Source organism: Phaseolus vulgaris, chromosome 2, assembly GCF_000499845.2.
Source record: "Phaseolus vulgaris cultivar G19833 chromosome 2, P. vulgaris v2.0, whole genome shotgun sequence".
Lineage (NCBI taxonomy): Eukaryota > Viridiplantae > Streptophyta > Magnoliopsida > Fabales > Fabaceae > Phaseolus > Phaseolus vulgaris.
The window spans coordinates 29,426,994-29,446,208 of NC_023758.2; the positions used below are offsets into that span (position 1 = coordinate 29,426,994).

The following is a 19,215-nucleotide window of genomic DNA, read 5'->3' on the forward strand; positions in this document are numbered from 1 at the left end:
TCATACACATTGTGATCACTTGTAGTCACACGATATTAAGTGTTTAAACTTGTCGTGATCCATTCTCTTATATTTGTGTGTAAATCTAAGTTTTAGGTATTAGATAAGATGTTTGTTTATGGTAGAGACATTATTAATGATTTTTTTTGGAAGACGATAGATTCATGTGTAATTAATATAATTGAAATGAAATTAAAGTATTAGGGGTTGAAAGGAAATCAAGATATTGTGATTGAAAATAGATCTATGTGTAGTAAATAGGATTACAACGAAATCAATATTAGATTGAAGATTGAAATGAAATCTAATTGATAACATAATTTTTTTTTGGAGAAGTTTCTCTAAACTAGACTTTTTAAAGAGATTATCAATTAATTATTTTTTGTCTTTGGACAGAGGTTAGGGTTTCCTGTGCGTGCGTGGCGGCAGCGGAACGCCTCCGCATTTTAGGGTTACCTGTGCGTGGCGGCAGCAGAACGTAGGGTTTCCTGTGCGTGGCGGCAGCGAAATAGTGTTTCTGGAGGTGCGGCGGTGCTACAGTAAGCGACACGGTGGTTTGTTGGTGGTGCGAGAGTTGTAGACGATGACGCGATGCGGTGTTAGAGCCCTGTGCGGCAGCGTGGGCGGCGTGCGATTTCGCGTTTGTGCGACGGCGCCTGGGTGACGGAGCGCGACGGTTGCTAGGCTGGTGCGCGACGTCTACAAGTCCGGTGGTGGCTTGCGTGGCAGCGGAGTGGTTAGCTCGTGAGGTGGTGTGGTGCGGTCGTTATTTTGTGTGTCTTGTGGAAGTTCTTGGCGACAACTTGTTAGCCTTCTAAAATGACGGAGGGCTCTGCGAGTTTCCTCATTCCATGAGCTTGTTTGATGGATCAGGAAGTATGTCCTGATAAAAAAAGTATATTTTATATCCGATCAAAGGAAGACTTTTGCTCAGGCTTTGGGAAATACATGTGACATTCCTTTGTCCCAGCTACCTACTCCTTGTATTAAGGGTGACATGATTACTATTCGGATTGGTGAGGCAGATTACTTGGCTGGTCTTGAGGCAGACTTTGTCCCAACTACCATGAAGAGTACCAAAGCTCAAACCTGGGTTAGAATCTACCATTTTCCTTTGGAGTATTGGAAACCAAGGACAATATTTTCCATTGTTAGAGGCATTGGTACTACTTTGTCTTTGGATGAGCATACTATGAGAAAGAATAGGGGTATGTTTGCTAGAGTGTTGGTGGATATTGATCTACTGTCCCCACTTTCCGATCAACTCTTGGTTGAACGTCCAGACTTTGCTTTTGTAGCTAGTGTGGAATACGAATGGCTCCCTCCATTTTGCTCTCATTGTAAGATGATTGGGCACGAGCTTGCTCAGTGTCGGGTGATCCATGACCAGGGTTGTGTTCCTGGGCCTCAACATAAACCTTCTCAGAAGACATCTTTCGATGAACGGGAACAAGGGAGGACCGTGATTCCTAAACAACGTAAAGAATATATAAAAAAAGATCCAGAGACGAAACTCGTGGAAGGCCTCATTGATAAGTTGAAAGTTGATGCTACTAGTGGGGTTAATGTAGGGTCACCCTTGGGTCACCTTGCTTCAGATAAAACAAGTGGAGGGGAGGATGATTTAGCAGATATGCCTCCTCTTGAGGATGCTTCAGATCATGATAGGTCCTCACCCAAGCAGGGGTTGTCCACTCCCACTTTGGATTCACTTGTTATTATGCAAGCTAAGGACTCAGAGTCAAATTCAACAACTCTTATTGATGATCATCATGTGGAGGTATCTGTTCTTGTGATTGTACCATCTCTGTTGCGTACTACCTCTCCTCGTAGGGCTAAATCACATGTAGATACTAATGCACCAGTTCCTAATGTGGAGGTCTCTACTATTGTGACTGTACCATCTCAGTCGCCTCATACCTCCCCTCGAAAGGCTAAATATCTTAGGGATGTTAAAGCAATATCGTTGGTCCTTCAAAATCACTTTTCCTCTCTTGATGATTTGGAAACTACAGATGTAGGATGGTGATTCTCATATTGGAACGTCAACTATTCTGCCTACCATTGTTGGAATTAATTCTGATCATATTGAAAATTAGGCTGTTTCAAAATTTTGGGCTGACTCTAATGAGATGAAGGAGGATGCCAGTGATAATAAGGAGGAAACAGTTCGCACTAAAAGAAAACCAGAGAGACCACCTAAGAGGACTAGTAAATCCAGGAAAACTGCTAAGACAGTTCTTTCTACAACGTCGCAATGAAGGTCTCTTCATTTTTCTGGAATGTTAGAGGATTGGGAAACCATAAAATTGTGGAGATGTTGATTAGTTTACTTAAACTACATAAACCCATCCTGGTTTTTCTTGCTGAACCCATGATGTCATACAGTAATGCTTTCGACGTCCTTTACAAATCTGTTAATATGCATTTGGTGGCTACGTCTCTTATTGTTAATAAAGTTGTTAAGATTTGGTGTTTGTCGGTTCCTAATCTTGTCCAAAATTTCTTGGTTAATGATCAATTTATCTCTGTAACTTGTCTTCTGCATGATAAAAGTTTTGGCTTTGCAGGTGTTTATGGTGCTAACACATACTTGACTAGACGATTTTTGTGGAGGGATCTTAGTTTCTTCACAGGGCCTTGGTATATTCTGGGAGATTTTAATGTTGTGCTCTCGGCGGATGACTGTAAAGGGGGGTGGCTCCTAATCAGGTTTCTTGTAATGAATTCCTTGACTGGATTAATACTAATGATCTTTCTTGTATGTCTTTTACTGGATCTTGTTATACTTGGTGTAATGGAAGGAGAGGGTTGTATAGAATACATAGAAGACTGGATAGGGCTTTATGTAATGGAGTGTGTCTAGATGAATGGGATTCTTGTACTTATCAGGTTCTTGCTAAAAATTGTTCTGATCATTCCCCTATTCTTGCTAGTCTTGCTAGTAATTCTTTGCGAAAGGTTAACAATTTTCGTTTCTTTTCTATGTGGGTTCAGGACACTTTGTGTCTAAAGCTTATTCACGATTCTTGGGCTAATAAGGTTGTTGCTTGTCCTATGTTTATCTTGCAACATAAGTTAAAAAGGTTTAAACTTAAGCTCTGAGACTGAAATAAAAATTCTTTTGGTAATGTTCACAATGCAGTTCTTCTTAAGCAGGGTATCCTCCTTGGTATTCAAAAGAGCTTAAAGATTGCTAGTTTGTCTGATAGTGATGGACTTCTCTATCAAGAAAAGATTGCTAAGGAGGAACTTGATCATGCTCTTCACTGTCAATATTTGTTTTGGAAAAAAAAGACTAAGATGTTATGGTTCAAGGATGGAGATCGAAATACTGCTTTTTTCCATGCTATGGTCAGAAGGAGAAATAATTCTAGTGGGATTCATCGTCTACGGATTGATAATGAGGTTACGGAGGATCCTAAACTCATTGAGGATCATATTTTGGACTTTTATAAAAATCTTTATGCTGAGTCTATTTCTAATGTTCTGGATACTGGTAATATGGAAGATTTTATTGATACTTATATTCTTACGATGGTTTCCTCTTAGGAGAATATGATGTTGATTAAATGTCCTGATTTTTCTGAAATAAAAAATGTTGTTTTTAATCTTAATGGTAATAGTGCTCCTGGTCCTGATGGTTTTGGTGGTGTTTTCTATCATTCTTGCTGGGAAATTATTGGGACAGATGTTTGCAATGCTGTTCAACAGTTTTTTAAACAAAACTGAGTTCTCCCTGGAATGAACAGTAATGTGGTATCTCTTATTCCTAAGGTTCAGGGTGCTGATTCCATTAAAGATTACAGGCTAATTGTTGTTACTAATTTCAAATTTAAGATTATTTCCTAGATACTGGCGGATAGGCTTGCACTTGTGGCTGCTAGAATCATTTCTCCTAATCAATATGGGTTTGTGTAGGGTAGACAGATTCAGGATTGCATTGGTATTGCTTCTGAAGCTATTAACATGCTTTCTAAAAAGGTTAGAGGAGGTAATGTGGCTTACAAAGTTGATATTCATAAAGCTTTTGACACTCTGAGTTGGAAGTTCTTATTATTAGTTTTAAAACGCTTTGGTTTTCACCCCTCGTTTGTCGGTTGAATTAGTACAATTCTCCGTTCAGCTATGCTTTCTATCAGAATAAGTGGTAGTTTGGTGGGTTTTTTTCCCTGCAGTCGAGGTGTAAGACAAGGTGATCCATTGTCTCCTTTACTTTTCTGTCTTGCAGAGGAAGTTCTTAGTAGAGGTATCTCTAAGCTTGTGAATGATAACCAAAACCTGATAAGAAATTAAATTGGATTCCCCGGCAACGGCGCCAAATTTGATAGTGTCGTTTTGCTGTCAAATTAATATGATTCTAGCGTAGACTTGTCTAACACTAGAGAGATGATAGTATAATTGTGGACAAATGTCCCCAAGTCGTCTCCCAACGAATCCAATAGTAAAATCAGTTGATCAAGGTTTAAAATCTATCTGCAAGCAATAAAAGTTAGCAATAACAATAAAGATAAAAAAGGGATTGAGATAGTTGTGCAGAAAATATAAAAGAGATTAAAATAGCAAATAAAAAGCGGTTGATCCCAAGTTCTTCCACCATTGAATTCTTCACAGGTTCTCTAAAGAATAATCTTTTCTCAATCCTCCAACAGAGCTAAACCAGATTGAACATGCGCCGATTTGATTCAACTGAAACTCACCAGTAAAGCATGTGTCTACTGGTTTAATCCATACCCACTTTGTTCCATGCGTATACACCATGGGAATGCTTACCTCCTCTCCCTTGAATCATGCGCCCAAGAAATTAATTAGAACAATGTGAACTAACTAAGAAACCGAAGTTTAAGATAAGGAAGACTCTCAATCATGCGTTCAAGTACAACCTCTCACAAAAACTAGTTTTCCAGGAGATTAGACAATAAAAACAACTGCTATAGAGAATTAAAAATAGAAACTTTTATTGAACGAAACCTCAGAGCTCAATGGGAAATTACAGAGGAATCAACCAAAAAGGTTTAGTCTTCCATGCAGAGGCAAAACAAAAGAATTACAAAGAAGAAAATAAACTAAGAAAACCCTATGAAGCTCCCCATTTTCTCCTTGATGCTTGTGTCCTTTTATAGACTTTTCAGCTCCAAGGATCTTAGGAAAATATTGTAGTTTATATTTTGTTAACCGTTTCCAAGTTTCCATCTTTCCAGAATTCTTGTATTTTGCAGAAGATTTGCTACCAATTCTGTTTCTGAGATATTGTAGATTTTATTTTCTCTTTCTTCTCCTCAAAATTTGTTTCTTGTTTTGATTCAATAAGCAACTTGGACTTTTGCATATTTGGCCCATTCACAAAGGTAGATGCTTCAGATAATTTACCCTAAAAACACAAAATTACCAAAGATAAATAGTTAAGGCCCAAATAAACCCAATTATATGAATATTAATTAAAACAATGGATTTATTTATTATTATAGTCCAATAATCTATGATTAAGGTTATTGTGTGTGAATAAATATATGCTCATCAAGGGGGGATATTAAGTCTCTTAGAAATTTGAGTACTTTTCTTAAAACATATGGTGATTTTTCTGGTCAATATATTAATAACTCTAAAAGTAGTTTCTTCACCATGGATAATTCTCCAAGATTTGTCACCAAAATTCAAAATATTCTTTCTTGTAGTCATGGTTGTTTTCCTTTCAATTATTTAGGAGTGCCTATCTTTGTTGGTGCTCCAAAGTGTCGATTTCTTCAACCTTTGGCTGATAAAGTTAAATTGAAGCTAGCATCTTGGAAAGGTAAATCTCTTAGCATGATGGGTCGAATTCAGCTGGTCAATACAGTGATTACTGGATTTCTAACTTATAGTTTTAATATGTATAAATGGCTTGTTTCACTTATTAAGCAAGTTGAGCAGTGGTGTCGAAATTTTATTTGGACTGGTGATATTCTGAAAAAAGGTATTGCTATCGTTAATTGGGCGAAAATTTGTTCACCTCTTGAAGATGGAGGCTTGAATATTATTAATCTTCATCATGAAAATAATGCATATCTTCTTAAGCTTGCTTGGAACTTTGCTTATAGCAACAGACATTGGTCTTTACTCTTGAAAGCCAGGGTTCTTAAATCAAAATACGAGTTTAGAACGGTTTATAGATCTTCCTCTCTCTGGATTGGAATTAAGCAATTTTATTCTACCATACTTGACTATACTTCTTGGACTGTTGATACAAGTTCTTTTATTAATTTCTGGAATGATAAATGGTGTTCTACTACTTCTTTAGCAAATATTGCAGGGTTATCTGATAGTGTTAGCATTCCAGATACAGTCTCTCAATTTTGGACAGGTTATGATTGGAATATTCCCTTATCTTTACAGCAGATGCCTCATTTTTTTAATCATATCATGGTTAGAGAAGAACATGATATTCCTAATTGGATTCTAGATGAGTCTGGTCGTTTCACTCTTAAATTGGTTAGGACTTTTTTCTTGGAACTAGGAGTTCCATGTGGTTGGGGTAAATTCATTTGGTTTTCATCTATTTCGCCTTCCAAAACTCTAGTACTCTGGAAAAAATTTCATGGACAACTTCCTACAGATCAACATATTCGGTATAAGGGTTGACATATATGTTTTATGTGTACGTTTTGTGAAAAGCATGAGGAATCTATTCAACATCTATTTTTTGAATGTTCTAACGCATTGCATATTTGGAGTTGGGTTCGACAAATTTTTCTTACTTCTCATTTCTCTAATAAGGATGATCTTCTTTCTTTTATTAAGAGTGATGGTAGTCCTTTGGTTAAATTGATTAAGCTTGTTGTGATAACCTTTTTTATATGGATAATATGGCGTATGAGGAATTATGTTAGATTTCACGATAAGATTGAGGTTTCTAAGGCTATTTCGGTAATTAAAGATTTAACTTGTCTAGTGGGAAATTCGTCTAAAGCTTCAATGAAGAATGATATGTTGGATTTCAACATGATTAAGTTTTTTGGTATTAAGACTCATAGTGGTAAAGTTCTTTGTCATTTTCCTGTTAGATGGGAATTTCCTTCACCAGGCTGGGTTAAAATTAATACTGATGGGCTGCTAGGGGGTATCCTGGTCTTGCTACTTGTGGAGGTATTTTTCGTGGGAGTATGGGAGAATTTATTGGTGCTTTTTCAGCGTTTCTTGAAGTTCAAAATGCTTTGGTTGCTGAGTTTTATGGAGTTATACATGATAAGGAGGAAGCTCAAAAAATGGGACTTACTAATGTCTAGTTTGAATGTGATTATGTCTTGGTTTGTGTTGCGTTTACTGCTAGGACTAATGTTCCATGGATGTTTCGTAATTGATGAAATACTTGTCTTAATTTTTGTGGAACAATTAGGTTTAGGGTTACTCATATTTTTCGTGTGAAATGAATGCGTGTGCTGATAAGTTGGCTAATTTATTATTTATTTATAGAGAATCATTTCATTGGTATAATAGACTTCCATCTAGTATGTTCTTAGAATTCTTTATGAATATGTATAGTCTACCTATGTATCGTTTTTGTTAACATATGAGTTTTGGTCTAGTCTCCCCATATTTTTGTATTTTCTTTCTTTTTTCTTTTTTTTAATAATATTTTTTTTCTTGTGATGACAGATGATTGTTGTTACTTGAGGTGTCAGTCTAAGTGAGATTTCAAACTGCATAGTAATGACTAACATGAAACTTTTTATAAAAACAAATAAAATCTAATTATTATATTGATATGTTATATGATAATATTTGAATGAATTATTATAAGTGATTAACGTATTGATCCTTTTTACATGTATTATGATTTTTTTTTATTAAATTATTCTTATTTTTTTAGTTGTATTGTTCATTGCGATGATGATGGTAATAAATAACTTTATTTTATAAATATTTATATTTATATATCATAAATATATACTAAGAATATTTTAAGAAACTCTGAATTTTCTATATAACTTAATAGTTAGTTATATTCTTATACGTTTAAGACTTCAACTTTTACGACTTCAACTGTAACAAAATAATTAAAGGTGGTTTTTAAAAGTTTAAAAATTTAATTTTTTATTAAAGTTATAAACTTTAAAAAAATTTATGTATTAGAAATATTTTAAAAAGTTATAAACTTTCTGTAGAAAGTATATTGTAATAGTTAATTATATTTTTAGACGGTTACAACTTCATCTGAAACAAAATAATTAAAGGTGGTTTTTAAAAGTCACATTCGCTTAAATTTTTTTTTTAAAGTTATGTTTTTAAAACACAGTTTTAATATTATTTTAAATGAAAAGAGACTTATATTTTATAGTATAATTTTAAAAATATATTTTAAAGTACGATTTATTTATAAATCCATTTTTTCAATTATTTTAAAAAATTATAAATATTTTTTTTCATCTTGCATTTTCTGATTAACAACTTAGTGCATGTGAGTCATTCGCCTGATTCTTGCCTCTTTATTTTAACCTGAATTATAATGACTTGAAATTTCATAATTATTAATTGAAATATGAATCACCTCTTTTATCAGCATAGTTGTCCAACATGTGAAAAACCAAAATTAACCTCAATACTACGAATCACCACGTTTTCGGGCTGCCATCTATATTACTTATCCGATATTTGTTGTTAAAAAAACACTTTTTGATACCATTTTTTTTTTAACTTTTTGTGTTAAAATTATTCGTGAGTTTTTTATACTAATAAATGTTTATGAATATACATGAATTTTTTTAATTTAAATTATTTAAAATATAAATTCAAATAAAAATTAATCTTAAAAATATAATTTAAATAATAAAATATTAGTATAAATAATTTTATTTAAAAAATAAAATTTAAATAAGTTGATATAGTATGATTTTTTAAAAAGCAACATCTTTATAAATTAATTTAATTTAGTTAGTTTAAATAAAAAGTAATCTCTACAATTAAATTTTAAATATTCTTTTATTAATGTTTATCTATATCTATATATAATGAAATTCTCCTTCTCTAAATTTTTTTCCTATTTTATCTTTACTTAATATTTTATTTTATTAATTTATTTTGGTTATTTGAATATTTTATAATTTTAGAAGTTAATAAAACAGTTTTTTAATTTTAAAATTTTATTTTATTTGTTATCATCTAACGAGAGTGAAGAGATAGATTAGGTTTTCTGTTTTAAAGATCTTTAGATTTTTTCTCTATTAAATAGTTGTTAGATGTGGACCGCTTTAGCAGGAGAGTGGAGATATGAGTAGTTACTTTTCGGTTTTAAACTCGATTTTCTTCTGAGTCAAATAAAACTTTGAATTGAAATGTGGGTTGATGGACATTACTTTAACTCCCTCCCGCCAAAAAATATATCGTATTGTTACCCTTACTCTTTTGTTTGAATTTTAAAAGAATTATTTTTGTTATTTTCTAATTACTCTCCACTATTGTAGCAATTTTAAAATTGATTTATAACTCACTACCTTACTTTCCACTTTCTCTCTTTCTTTTTCACGTACATACTCCACACATCACAACAATAGGCAATTCTCTTTTTTGTGCATTTCAATTTGTGAAACACTAATTTTCTTTTGAAATTGTGATTAAAACATGTGACTAGAGAGATAAGAAGTACTCAACAAGAGGAGGCAGATGGTACATGATGAAAGTCCTCATAAGACGTTTTTTTGGTAACAATTTTATGGATTTAAATAAAATCATAGCATTAACTAAACTATATTCTCATTTCCTCATATTTCTGTCATCACCATTTCTGTATCTGTGTTCTTCCTCTATATTTTCATTTTTAGGTTTTGATTTTCAAATTCATCTTAACTTTTCATAAATTTATGACTTTAGAGACCACCTTCAAAATATGTATGGTCACTAGAGAGCATTATGTAGAGAAGGTATGTCATTATGTTCTTAACTCTATTTTTTACCTCCTATACTGATATTTTGTTTGTTCTTTATTTGTTAGTTAATGGTATAGAGTTAATATTCATAGCAAAATAGAGGAATAAGAGAAGGAAAAACTTCAAAACAAACCATTTGAATGGGTCTCTATACGGTCCAAGATGGAGAAAAGAGAAGCAGATTTTATTGCACTTTTGTATATAATATTTTTATGATTAAAGTTGATCGAACAATTGAGGATAATTTTTTGGTTTGATGTGTTGCAATGATTGTCATATATTATTGGTTGTGCATAGACCTAATGAAAAATATTGGTTTAATTCCTATAATTGATAAAATATTAAAAAATACTCATATTCTATTTAATTATTTTTTCGATTAAGTTTATAGTTTTAAATAAATTTTAACTATTATAAAATAAAATATATATATATATATATATATATATTTACCCACAGTAAATTCAATATATAATAAATATGTTTTGATAAAATTTATGTGTTTTTTTATTAAAATAAACTATAAATTTACTAATAATATAAATACATAAAATAATAATATCGTTTATTTAATTTTAATATTAAACATAATAAAAAATAAAAAATTTCTTCCGTGTTAATAATATTTATCACTTGATTTAAAAATAAATATTTAAATAAAACCATCAACGAGTATCGGATACATATTAATTGTATAATGATATACGTAATCATCGTCTTAACAAGTGGATAACTAAAATTAAAGATACTCATTTAATATTATTATTTTAACTTTTTGGCATCCCTAACTAAGAAACAAATCTGAAAGAAGAAAATATCCAGTTTAAAATGCATCTCAAATGTTAATTCTATAAAAAGCTCGATTTAGTTTAAATAAATGACTTTTTTCTAGCATTACTGAAATATAAATCATAGTACTGCTTGAAAACGTGTAATAAAGTGAATTAAACAGTAATGTAAGTTCTAAAAAGAGTAAATTAGAAGAGGCATAGGAAGAAGGTTCGAAACCTCAAATCGCAGATTTCATCTCCTGCTTCATCTTCATCTCTTACTCTCATCACATCACTCTAATCTAACCGCACCATTCTTCAAACTCATACTTTCATAGATCAAAATCAAAGGTAACAAAACTTCGCAGCAGGGTTGAATCACTGATGACGACGGGGAAGCAACAATCCTGGTTCTTCTCTCTGCGAGGCTCGCTCCTCTTCCTCGCAATCCTCACCCTTCTCTCCTTCACCTACCTCTCTCTCAGATACTCCACACCGCCACCCCAGGTACCCCTTTCTCCTTTTTCTCCCACCCCATCTTCCAATTTCTCATTTTTCAACGCTTTCTCCGTTACCCTTTTGCTCTAGGTTTCCAAGCTCTCCCTCACGAAGCTCGGCGACGTGCCGGAAACCGGGAGAGAAGAGGAGCAAGGAGGAGGAGAAGGAGAAGAAGAGTATTCGGACACGTACCACTCTCCGCGGGTGTTCAAGTTGAACTACGAGGAGATGGAGAAGAAGTTCAAGGTGTACATATACCCTGATGGGGATCCCAACACGTTCTACCAGACGCCGAGGAAGCTCACCGGGAAGTACTCCAGTGAGGGCTATTTCTTCCAGAACATCAGAGAGAGTCGCTTCCGCACCGAAAACCCCGATCAGGCGCACCTCTTCTTCATCCCCATCTCATGTCACAAGATGCGTGGCAAGGTATTTTCTTTCTCTTTCTGCATTTGCTCTTGTTGAGATCTGGGGAGAATGGGTGGAGAATGTTAGATGCTTCCATGCATTGCTGATGAGTAGTAACTGTGGATTGATAGTTGAAGGGGAAATTGTTGGAGATCTTGTATTGGTTAATAATATGGCCAACATGGTGAATAAAAGTGGGGGCAATTCTTATTTCATGAGCTAGCTAGCTCTTGGGGTTAAGTCCAAACTCAAAATTCAAAGATGGTATCGAACGTATCTTATAGTTGTTTGTTAGGCCAATTGTTATTAAAGTCTATTTAATGGTTGATGTTGGACCTCTCTCAAGTCACTTGTTTTCGACAATATCTAGTCATTGGTGTGAGGAGATGTGATAAAGATCCCCCATTGTAGGTTCAAACTCAAAATTATAAGAAAAATTAAGAATGCAAAGGAAAGATTGACAAAATTATAAAAATATCTCATATTGGATGTTAAGTGACTGCTTCTAGGGGGAATGTGGTCTTATGTTTGTGTGGTATGCAGGGTACGTCTTATGAGAACATGACGATCATAGTACAAAATTATGTGGAGAGCTTGATATCCAAATATCCTTATTGGAACAGAACCTTGGGTGCTGATCACTTCTTTGTCACTTGTCATGATGTTGGTGTAAGGGCAACAGAAGGTCTTGAGTTTCTCGTGAAAAATTCCATTCGAGCAGTATGCTCCCCCAGCTATGATGTTGGATTTATTCCGCACAAAGATGTTGCTCTCCCTCAAGTGCTACAGCCTTTTGCTCTTCCTGCTGGGGGGAATGATGTAGAAAACAGGTGAAGTTTTTTAAGTCATGTGTTGCTTCAATTTAGTTCCATTGCGTGCCTGAATTTGGAAGATTAGGTTTTGGGGATTCGATTTTCAGTTTGAATGACTTGTCGTCCTGCTTTTGAAGTGTTTGTTAATCTTTTATGGTCAGACTGATGGAAGTTAGTTGATATTTCTCAGAATGTTCAAAGACCCTTAATCAGACACTGGCTCATGACCCTGAAGTCTTAAATTATATGCTGCAATTGCTCTTTAGTTTCTGGTATCCTGGGTTAATCTATGCCGTGGATCTTAAAAACCTTCCATGGAGTACACACTGCTTGGAAAGAGCTTAAGACAAGAAAAATGCCAGTGACTTTTGTGACTCATAACCTCCATGTTGCAACGAAATGTTTTTATGAGTTTCAATATTTTTTATCCCGTACAAGAGCCCGATTTTTATTTGTTTCATGTAAAATAGTATGAAAAATTAATATAGAATCTATATTTCCAGCCACAGAATTAGTAAGTAAGGATACTGAACTAATTTATTTCATAAGCTTAATTAATATGGCTGGTGTATTCATACATAGTTTTTTTCTGTAGGGTCAATAGACAATGGTTCTACATGCATATCTATAGATTCTGAAAATTTATCGAAATCTGTGCTTTGCAGGACTACACTTGGATTTTGGGCTGGTCATCGTAACTCTAAAATTAGGGTTATTCTTGCACGTGTGTGGGAAAATGACACAGAACTTGATATTTCAAATAACAGAATTAGTAGGGCTACTGGGCATCTAGTGTATCAGAAGAGATTTTATAGGAGTAAGTTTTGTATATGTCCTGGTGGATCCCAGGTCAATAGTGCTCGAATAGCAGATTCTATCCATTATGGGTGCATCCCTGGTAAGATAATCCTTTCTAATGATTTTTACCCTTTTGATTTTATAGTTGTGTATTCAGCTTCTTAAAACTGCATACCTGAAAGACTGACGGTACAAGTGTATAATTACCAAATACTTATTGTCTAGTGGTTTTCGTCACTTTTCATGGATGGTGTGACTGTGGTTGCATATTTCTTGTGTCTATTCTGAAACATTTGCAAATCATATCCTTGTCTAGACTGATTAGTCAACCTTTGGTTGCTTCTATCACTCCTAAGATTGCATATTGAAACTTTATTATCGAATGATACTTGAGTGTCTTAATTGTGGTGGTTTGATAATCAATTAATTAGCCGTCTTTAACTATACACAAAAATAGTTCAATTTGGAAAGGCATATTTGATAATTGGAATGAACAATAACTGAACCCTTTTATTGTTGGACTGTTGGAGGGAGTGGAGGTTGTAATACAACCATTGAATTGTAGAATACAAGAGGTAGTGAAGTTTGTCTTGTGGAATTGGTGCCCAGGGATTTTAGGATATGCTCCCTTGCTCCACCCCTCTAATATTCTTATTAAGGTCAAATTCAGTAGAAGGCGTGTGTCGGTTACACATACACTTCACTTTAGCTTGTTAAAAAGAACTAAATAAAAATATTGTGAATGACATTTGAACCATAATTTGGTTTTGAATAAATTTATGTTCTGTTTGATATTCTTGCATTTGGGACAGAATTATTTAGGCTACCTTGTACCTGACCTATAGCTGCTTATGTTGTTTTGCAGTGATATTGTCAAATTACTATGACCTTCCTTTTAATGATATTATTGACTGGAATAAATTTTCTGTTGTACTCAAAGAGAAAGATGTATATCAGCTTAAACAAATCCTCAAAAGCATATCAGATGCGGAGTTTGTTGCACTTCATTATAATTTGGTAAAGGTATAAATCCTCTCATTACTTTATATGAAATCTGTATATTGGTGAAAGATTTTAGGTTTCTGCCCTTTTGTGTTCCACGTGAACTTTTGCTTATAGTTCAGAAAAATCTTTGTTTGGTTGGTAGAAATTTTCATTGTCAATTGAATTATTATTTTTCATATGTTGGAGCTCACATAAAGTTGCTTCATGCTCTATCAGGTTCAGAAACATTTCCAATGGAATTCACCCCCAATCAGATTTGATGCTTTCCATATGGTTATGTATGACCTCTGGTTACGCCATCACACGATCAAATACTGATATTTAGACTCACTCTAAAACACTCTTGTTTTGTATACAACTTAAATTTTAGCAACCGAGAGAGCACTGTAAATAGGCAATTACAGTTTTGTATACAGCAGCTGGCTTTTTCTATATTCTTGCACCCACAACATTTCAGTTAATTTGTTATTTGTTTGCGGTAAGGCTTTGTTGGGTTGAAGCTAATACATATCCAAGCTATAAAGGCTGGTGCAATTGTTCAAGTTGTTCAAAATCCTAGCTAGAACATGGGTCGGTTTGGCTTTCAATTGTAACACCTGACTGGCTCCTGGTATTTAACTGAGCCAGACATGATCTATGATTTCATAATTTGGCATGATATTACCCTGGAATAAAGGCCATCATGTATTAGTAGTAGTCATGCACTGTCATTTGGGTCATCTAACTACAGATTCATTACTATCTAAGGAGAATTTGTTAGCATCGCAGTGATTTAGAGTTTTTTGGTGAACAAAATAAGAGTACGTTTCTTGAACCGATGCTCTTTTGATTTGTTTTTTTTTTAAATAAAGGAAATATTAATTAATTATTCAAGAGTCTTAATTAATATAAGATATCAAAAAAGAATTAAGGACTCAGAAAGATAATGAAAAAGCTTAAATTCTAGTGAGATACATATTCTTGATGAAATAGTACTGTAATTTTCTTACACTTGATATCTTATAAAAAGTGAAGTCTCTAAAAGTAAGACAAATATCGTTATATTGAATGACAATCATTATCCACTCATAGATTAAAAGCAATAACCCTAACCCACCCTAGGTCACTGCCCTAGTTTGTATCATTGCATCTAAGAACGTTGCGGATACAAACTTGTCTCTTTTTAAGAGGCCAAAAGAAGTTCTATTGTTCAAGTAAACATATATACATGATCTAGATGACATCAAGTATTTTTCTTCTACAAGAGAGGTGAATCAAGTCATAATCGAATTGTATCGTTTAAGATACTACGTTGTTAAATAAAAAGAGTTACATCTTAATTATCAATTAAGTTTTTGGGCCTGTTGGCAAGTGTTAAAACTACAATTGGTAATCAAGGTTATGAGTTTGATTTCTAGAGAGAAATTGTTGTGAATTGTACTATTATCTTGTGGCATAGGTCACATGAGCCAATTCACAATTAAAAAATTCAATTCTTAATGAGACAATAACTGAGAGAAAGATTGTTGCAGGTACATTAATTGTCCTGTAACATAGATCAGATAGACTAAGTTACAATCAAATCATGATGCTTGAAGTGCTATACTCTTTAGTAGAAAGTGTTGTGACTATCAATTATAACTTTTTGACTTAATAATAAATGCTCCATCCAACAATATATAATAAAAATATTTACGAGAGACCTAATAAGAATATCACCAAAGACCTGAAAGCATCATATCCTTAGAAGAGTTCATATAGATTTTGTAGTGAAGTAAAAGTTGCTAATAGATTTACTTGTTAAATTAATCATGCAAAACAAAAATAAATACTCAAATTTGCTGGTCAATATTTCAACAGTTGAACCCAATCACAGAGCCTGTCTTGATATCAACCTATAGTCATGATGTTTTGATTTATTATCAATATGGATTCAGTACATTCTGGATATAATGATTAATTTTCCTCGCCAATGGTATCATCTTAACGACAAGGAACTGCTAATTAGTGACAGAATCTCAAACTTTTATAACTCGTGGTTCTATTGCATGCTGTTAATGACAAATATCAGGTAATCTACAGATCATTCACTGATTTACTGTTTGTTACCTGAGTACCAAAAACATGACATGTCTGGAAGTGTCTTGTAAACAAATACAGGTAACAGCCTAGAAAGTAACAATTTACATATAGGCATAGAATAATGATATTACTAAGAAAACAAATAAAAGGAATGAAAAACAGATATTGATCATAAGGATCCCATTTATTTTCTTGAAAACAGATGAAGGAACAGAACAAGAGCAAAATTAAGTTATATACCACATTTGAGCCTTTATCTAACATGTATTATTGAATTAGAAATATTAAACCCAGATCTTCCTTGATCTAAAATTTTGATATTTACATCTTCATGGAGGTGTGGAAGTATTGAGCACAGATCTGTGCGAATAATTAGTGTTAAAATTTATTATGAGAAAATGGGCCAGATGAATAATCACTCATGGTTATACCTTCACATGTGAGGTATGACCGGTTAAGAAAATTATTATATAGAGAAGCTAGGGAAAGGATATAACAAATGCGTTTCACCAGTAATCTTTACAGGAACATAAACCTCCTTTAAAATGATGGAATCTCTTTGCATCTCTAGCAATAATATATCTCCCAGTAAGTAAAGAAACAAATTTTATCCAACTGTGGCAATCACCACAAACTCTAAGATTCTTAAAAATCCTGATAGTAGTGCTCCTACCAATAGTCTTCCATAAAGCAAAAGCTATTGCCAGTTTTTCACTATGATAATATAAAGAACTCATTTTCTTCTCTTCATCCAAATCCTGCAACACAAATCTGGTATCAGGATTATAACCCAGAGTTTTAACCTTCTCCATTAATCCATGCAACATTTCAAAAATCTCATGAGCTCTTGGGTGAGACAAATCTCCAGCCATAAAAGTATGCACCTCTCTATCAACATCAACCCAACTCATTGCAGGACTTTTCTTCAATTTTAGATCTCTTATTGTGCTTTTCATCTCAATCACCTGGTTCCATTTCCCAGCAGAAGCATAAAGATTTGTCAAAAGGATATGTGTTCCTCCATCCTCAGGAGCAAGTTCATGGATTTTTCTCATAACTTTCTCTGCCATTTCTACCTCTCCATGAATCTTACATGTGTTCAGCAGTGTCCTCCATAGTACCACGTCTGGATTTCTCACTTCCTCTATCAACAATGCAGCCTCCTCAAGTCTCCTTGATCGCCCTAGCAAATCAATCATACAAGTAAAATGGTCTCTTGTCAATTCAATTTTGTGATTATTCCTAATGGAGGCAAATACTTGGCATCCTTCTTCAACTAAACCTGCATTGTTGCATGCCAAGAGAATACTGATTAATGTCACACCATTTGGCACAAATTCCAATTTTTTCATTCTTTCAAACAGCTCAAGTGCCTCATGCCCGAAACCATTTTGAGCATAAGCATAGATCATTGAATTGATGGCAACTACATCTAACTCAGTTAAAACATCAAAAACATACCTTGCGTTCTCTATATTTCCACATTTTCCATATAAATTAATCAGCGCTGCACCAGTATACTTATTTCCATCTAATCCTAGTTTCATGATTATGGCATGGATCTGTTCCCCTACTTCAAGCATTGCAAGGCTTGAACATGCTTGAAGAATACTCGACAATGTAAAAGGATTTGGACTTATCAAACAACGAATCATTTCCCTGAATATTGACACAGCAGTCTCCTCTCTCCCATTTTGCACAAGACCCACTACAAAAGATGTCCAGGTCACCTGATTTGCATTATCAAGCAGATTAAACACCTTTATAGAATCCTCAACCATGTTGCACCTTGAATACATGGTAAGGAGAGAAGTCTGTGAAGCAACAACAGATTCCAGGCCTGACTTAATTACAAGACCATGGATCAACTGACCATTAACTAAATCCCCTAGATTACCACAACTTATCAGGATGCAAGCAAGAGTATACTCGTTAGGCTTAACACCTCTTTTGACCATGTCCTCATAAACCTCCAAAGCTTCCCCATCAAGACCATGTTGAGCATAACCCACAATCAATGCAGTGAACAAGACAACATCTTTCTCTAAAACACGGTGAAAAACCAAATGGGAATCCCTCATTTTATCAAACTTAGCATACATATCAACAAGGGCACTAGCAACAAACCCATCCAGAACCTCCAAACCCAAAACCACAGCCAACCCATGAGCCCTCTGACCATGGCGTAGGAGACCCAACTGTGAAAAAGCCTTAGAGATGGCAGAGAAGGTGTAGGCATCGGGTAAAACACCCTCCACAAGCATGTTGCCATAGAACTCAACGGCTTCTTTGCTCTTCCCATGACTGATATGAGAAGAGATCATCGAATTCCAAGTAACTATGTGTCTGTTGGGCAATTCATCGAACAACTTGCGTGCCTCAGCGAGGCAGCCGCATTTGATGTAGCCATCAATGAGCTTGTGGCCCAAAAACGAGTACGAGAAACCGGATTTGATGACGTTGTTGTGAACTGCTCTAAGGGCACTTAACGATTTTGTGTGAGCGCATTGGGCAATCAGAGAAGAATATAAATTCATATTTTCATGCTGAACATTTTTTATTATGTTCTTCAATGTATTATTTAAAAATGAAATGAAGAAAAGAGAAACTAGTTAGATTCAGGTTTACCGTTCACAACACTATCTTCGACACTTTTCAGTGTAATCAAACTAGAACAATCCCTTTATTTTTTAAGAGTTGGTTTAACATTATTTTGTGGAAAATAAAAAATATTTTTAATAAAGTGTTTATACAATTTTCTATTTTATTTCTACATTATAATAAATATACATAAATAAATGAATTAAAAATTAAATACAAAATATACATGACAAAAGAGTAATGTTCTTTTAAACTTTGAAAATGACAATCAACTAAAAAAAAATCTTAAAAAATATGATCTTACTTCTATATCTTTAAAACACAAAATGCATTTAATTCTTTTCTCATTTAATAAGCAAGAAG

The 19,215-nt window shown here is 33.9% G+C and overlaps 3 protein-coding genes across 3 annotated transcripts; 2 read left to right on the top strand and 1 right to left on the bottom strand.

The window, feature by feature from the left end:
* Nucleotides 1–997: 997 nt before the first annotated feature.
* On the top strand, nucleotides 998–6,618 carry LOC137809335 (uncharacterized). Its single transcript, XM_068610464.1, has 7 exons — nucleotides 998–2,017; nucleotides 2,100–2,237; nucleotides 2,893–3,042; nucleotides 3,160–3,408; nucleotides 3,553–3,619; nucleotides 6,290–6,340; nucleotides 6,440–6,618. The coding sequence occupies exons 1-7, from the start codon at nucleotides 998–1,000 to the stop codon at nucleotides 6,616–6,618; spliced, it is 1,854 nt and encodes a 617-aa protein (XP_068466565.1).
* Nucleotides 6,619–10,778: 4,160 nt separating this feature from the next.
* LOC137811298 (probable glycosyltransferase At5g03795) lies at nucleotides 10,779–14,886 on the top strand. Its single transcript, XM_068612988.1, has 6 exons — nucleotides 10,779–11,176; nucleotides 11,258–11,596; nucleotides 12,119–12,405; nucleotides 13,053–13,285; nucleotides 14,051–14,208; nucleotides 14,407–14,886. Exons 1-6 carry the CDS (start codon nucleotides 11,054–11,056, stop codon nucleotides 14,506–14,508), a joined length of 1,242 nt encoding a protein of 413 aa, XP_068469089.1. The 5' UTR covers nucleotides 10,779–11,053; the 3' UTR covers nucleotides 14,509–14,886.
* Nucleotides 14,887–16,661: 1,775 nt separating this feature from the next.
* Nucleotides 16,662–18,895, bottom strand: LOC137811299 (pentatricopeptide repeat-containing protein At5g65570). The gene has a single exon (XM_068612989.1). The coding sequence runs from the start codon at nucleotides 18,786–18,788 to the stop codon at nucleotides 16,758–16,760; it is 2,031 nt and encodes a 676-aa protein (XP_068469090.1). The 5' UTR covers nucleotides 18,789–18,895; the 3' UTR covers nucleotides 16,662–16,757.
* Between the last annotated feature and the right edge of the window lie 320 nt (nucleotides 18,896–19,215).

What these genes read in the sequence shown, in the direction of transcription:
- LOC137809335 (XM_068610464.1), top strand. Translation starts at nt 998, where the DNA reads ATGATTACTATTCGGATTGGTGAGGCAGATTACTTGGCTGGTCTTGAG. An exon ending in ATGATTTGGAAACTACAGAT is followed by an intron (nt 2,018 to 2,099) that starts GTAGGATGGTGA and finishes ATTGAAAATTAG; the next exon opens with GCTGTTTCAAAATTTTGGGC. An exon ending in ACGATTCTTGGGCTAATAAG is followed by an intron (nt 3,043 to 3,159) that starts GTTGTTGCTTGT and finishes CTTCTTAAGCAG; the next exon opens with GGTATCCTCCTTGGTATTCA.
- LOC137811298 (XM_068612988.1), top strand. Translation starts at nt 11,054, where the DNA reads ATGACGACGGGGAAGCAACAATCCTGGTTCTTCTCTCTGCGAGGCTCG. An exon ending in ACTCCACACCGCCACCCCAG is followed by an intron (nt 11,177 to 11,257) that starts GTACCCCTTTCT and finishes CTTTTGCTCTAG; the next exon opens with GTTTCCAAGCTCTCCCTCAC. An exon ending in GTCACAAGATGCGTGGCAAG is followed by an intron (nt 11,597 to 12,118) that starts GTATTTTCTTTC and finishes TGTGGTATGCAG; the next exon opens with GGTACGTCTTATGAGAACAT.
- LOC137811299 (XM_068612989.1), bottom strand. Translation starts at nt 18,788, where the DNA reads ATGAATTTATATTCTTCTCTGATTGCCCAATGCGCTCACACAAAATCG.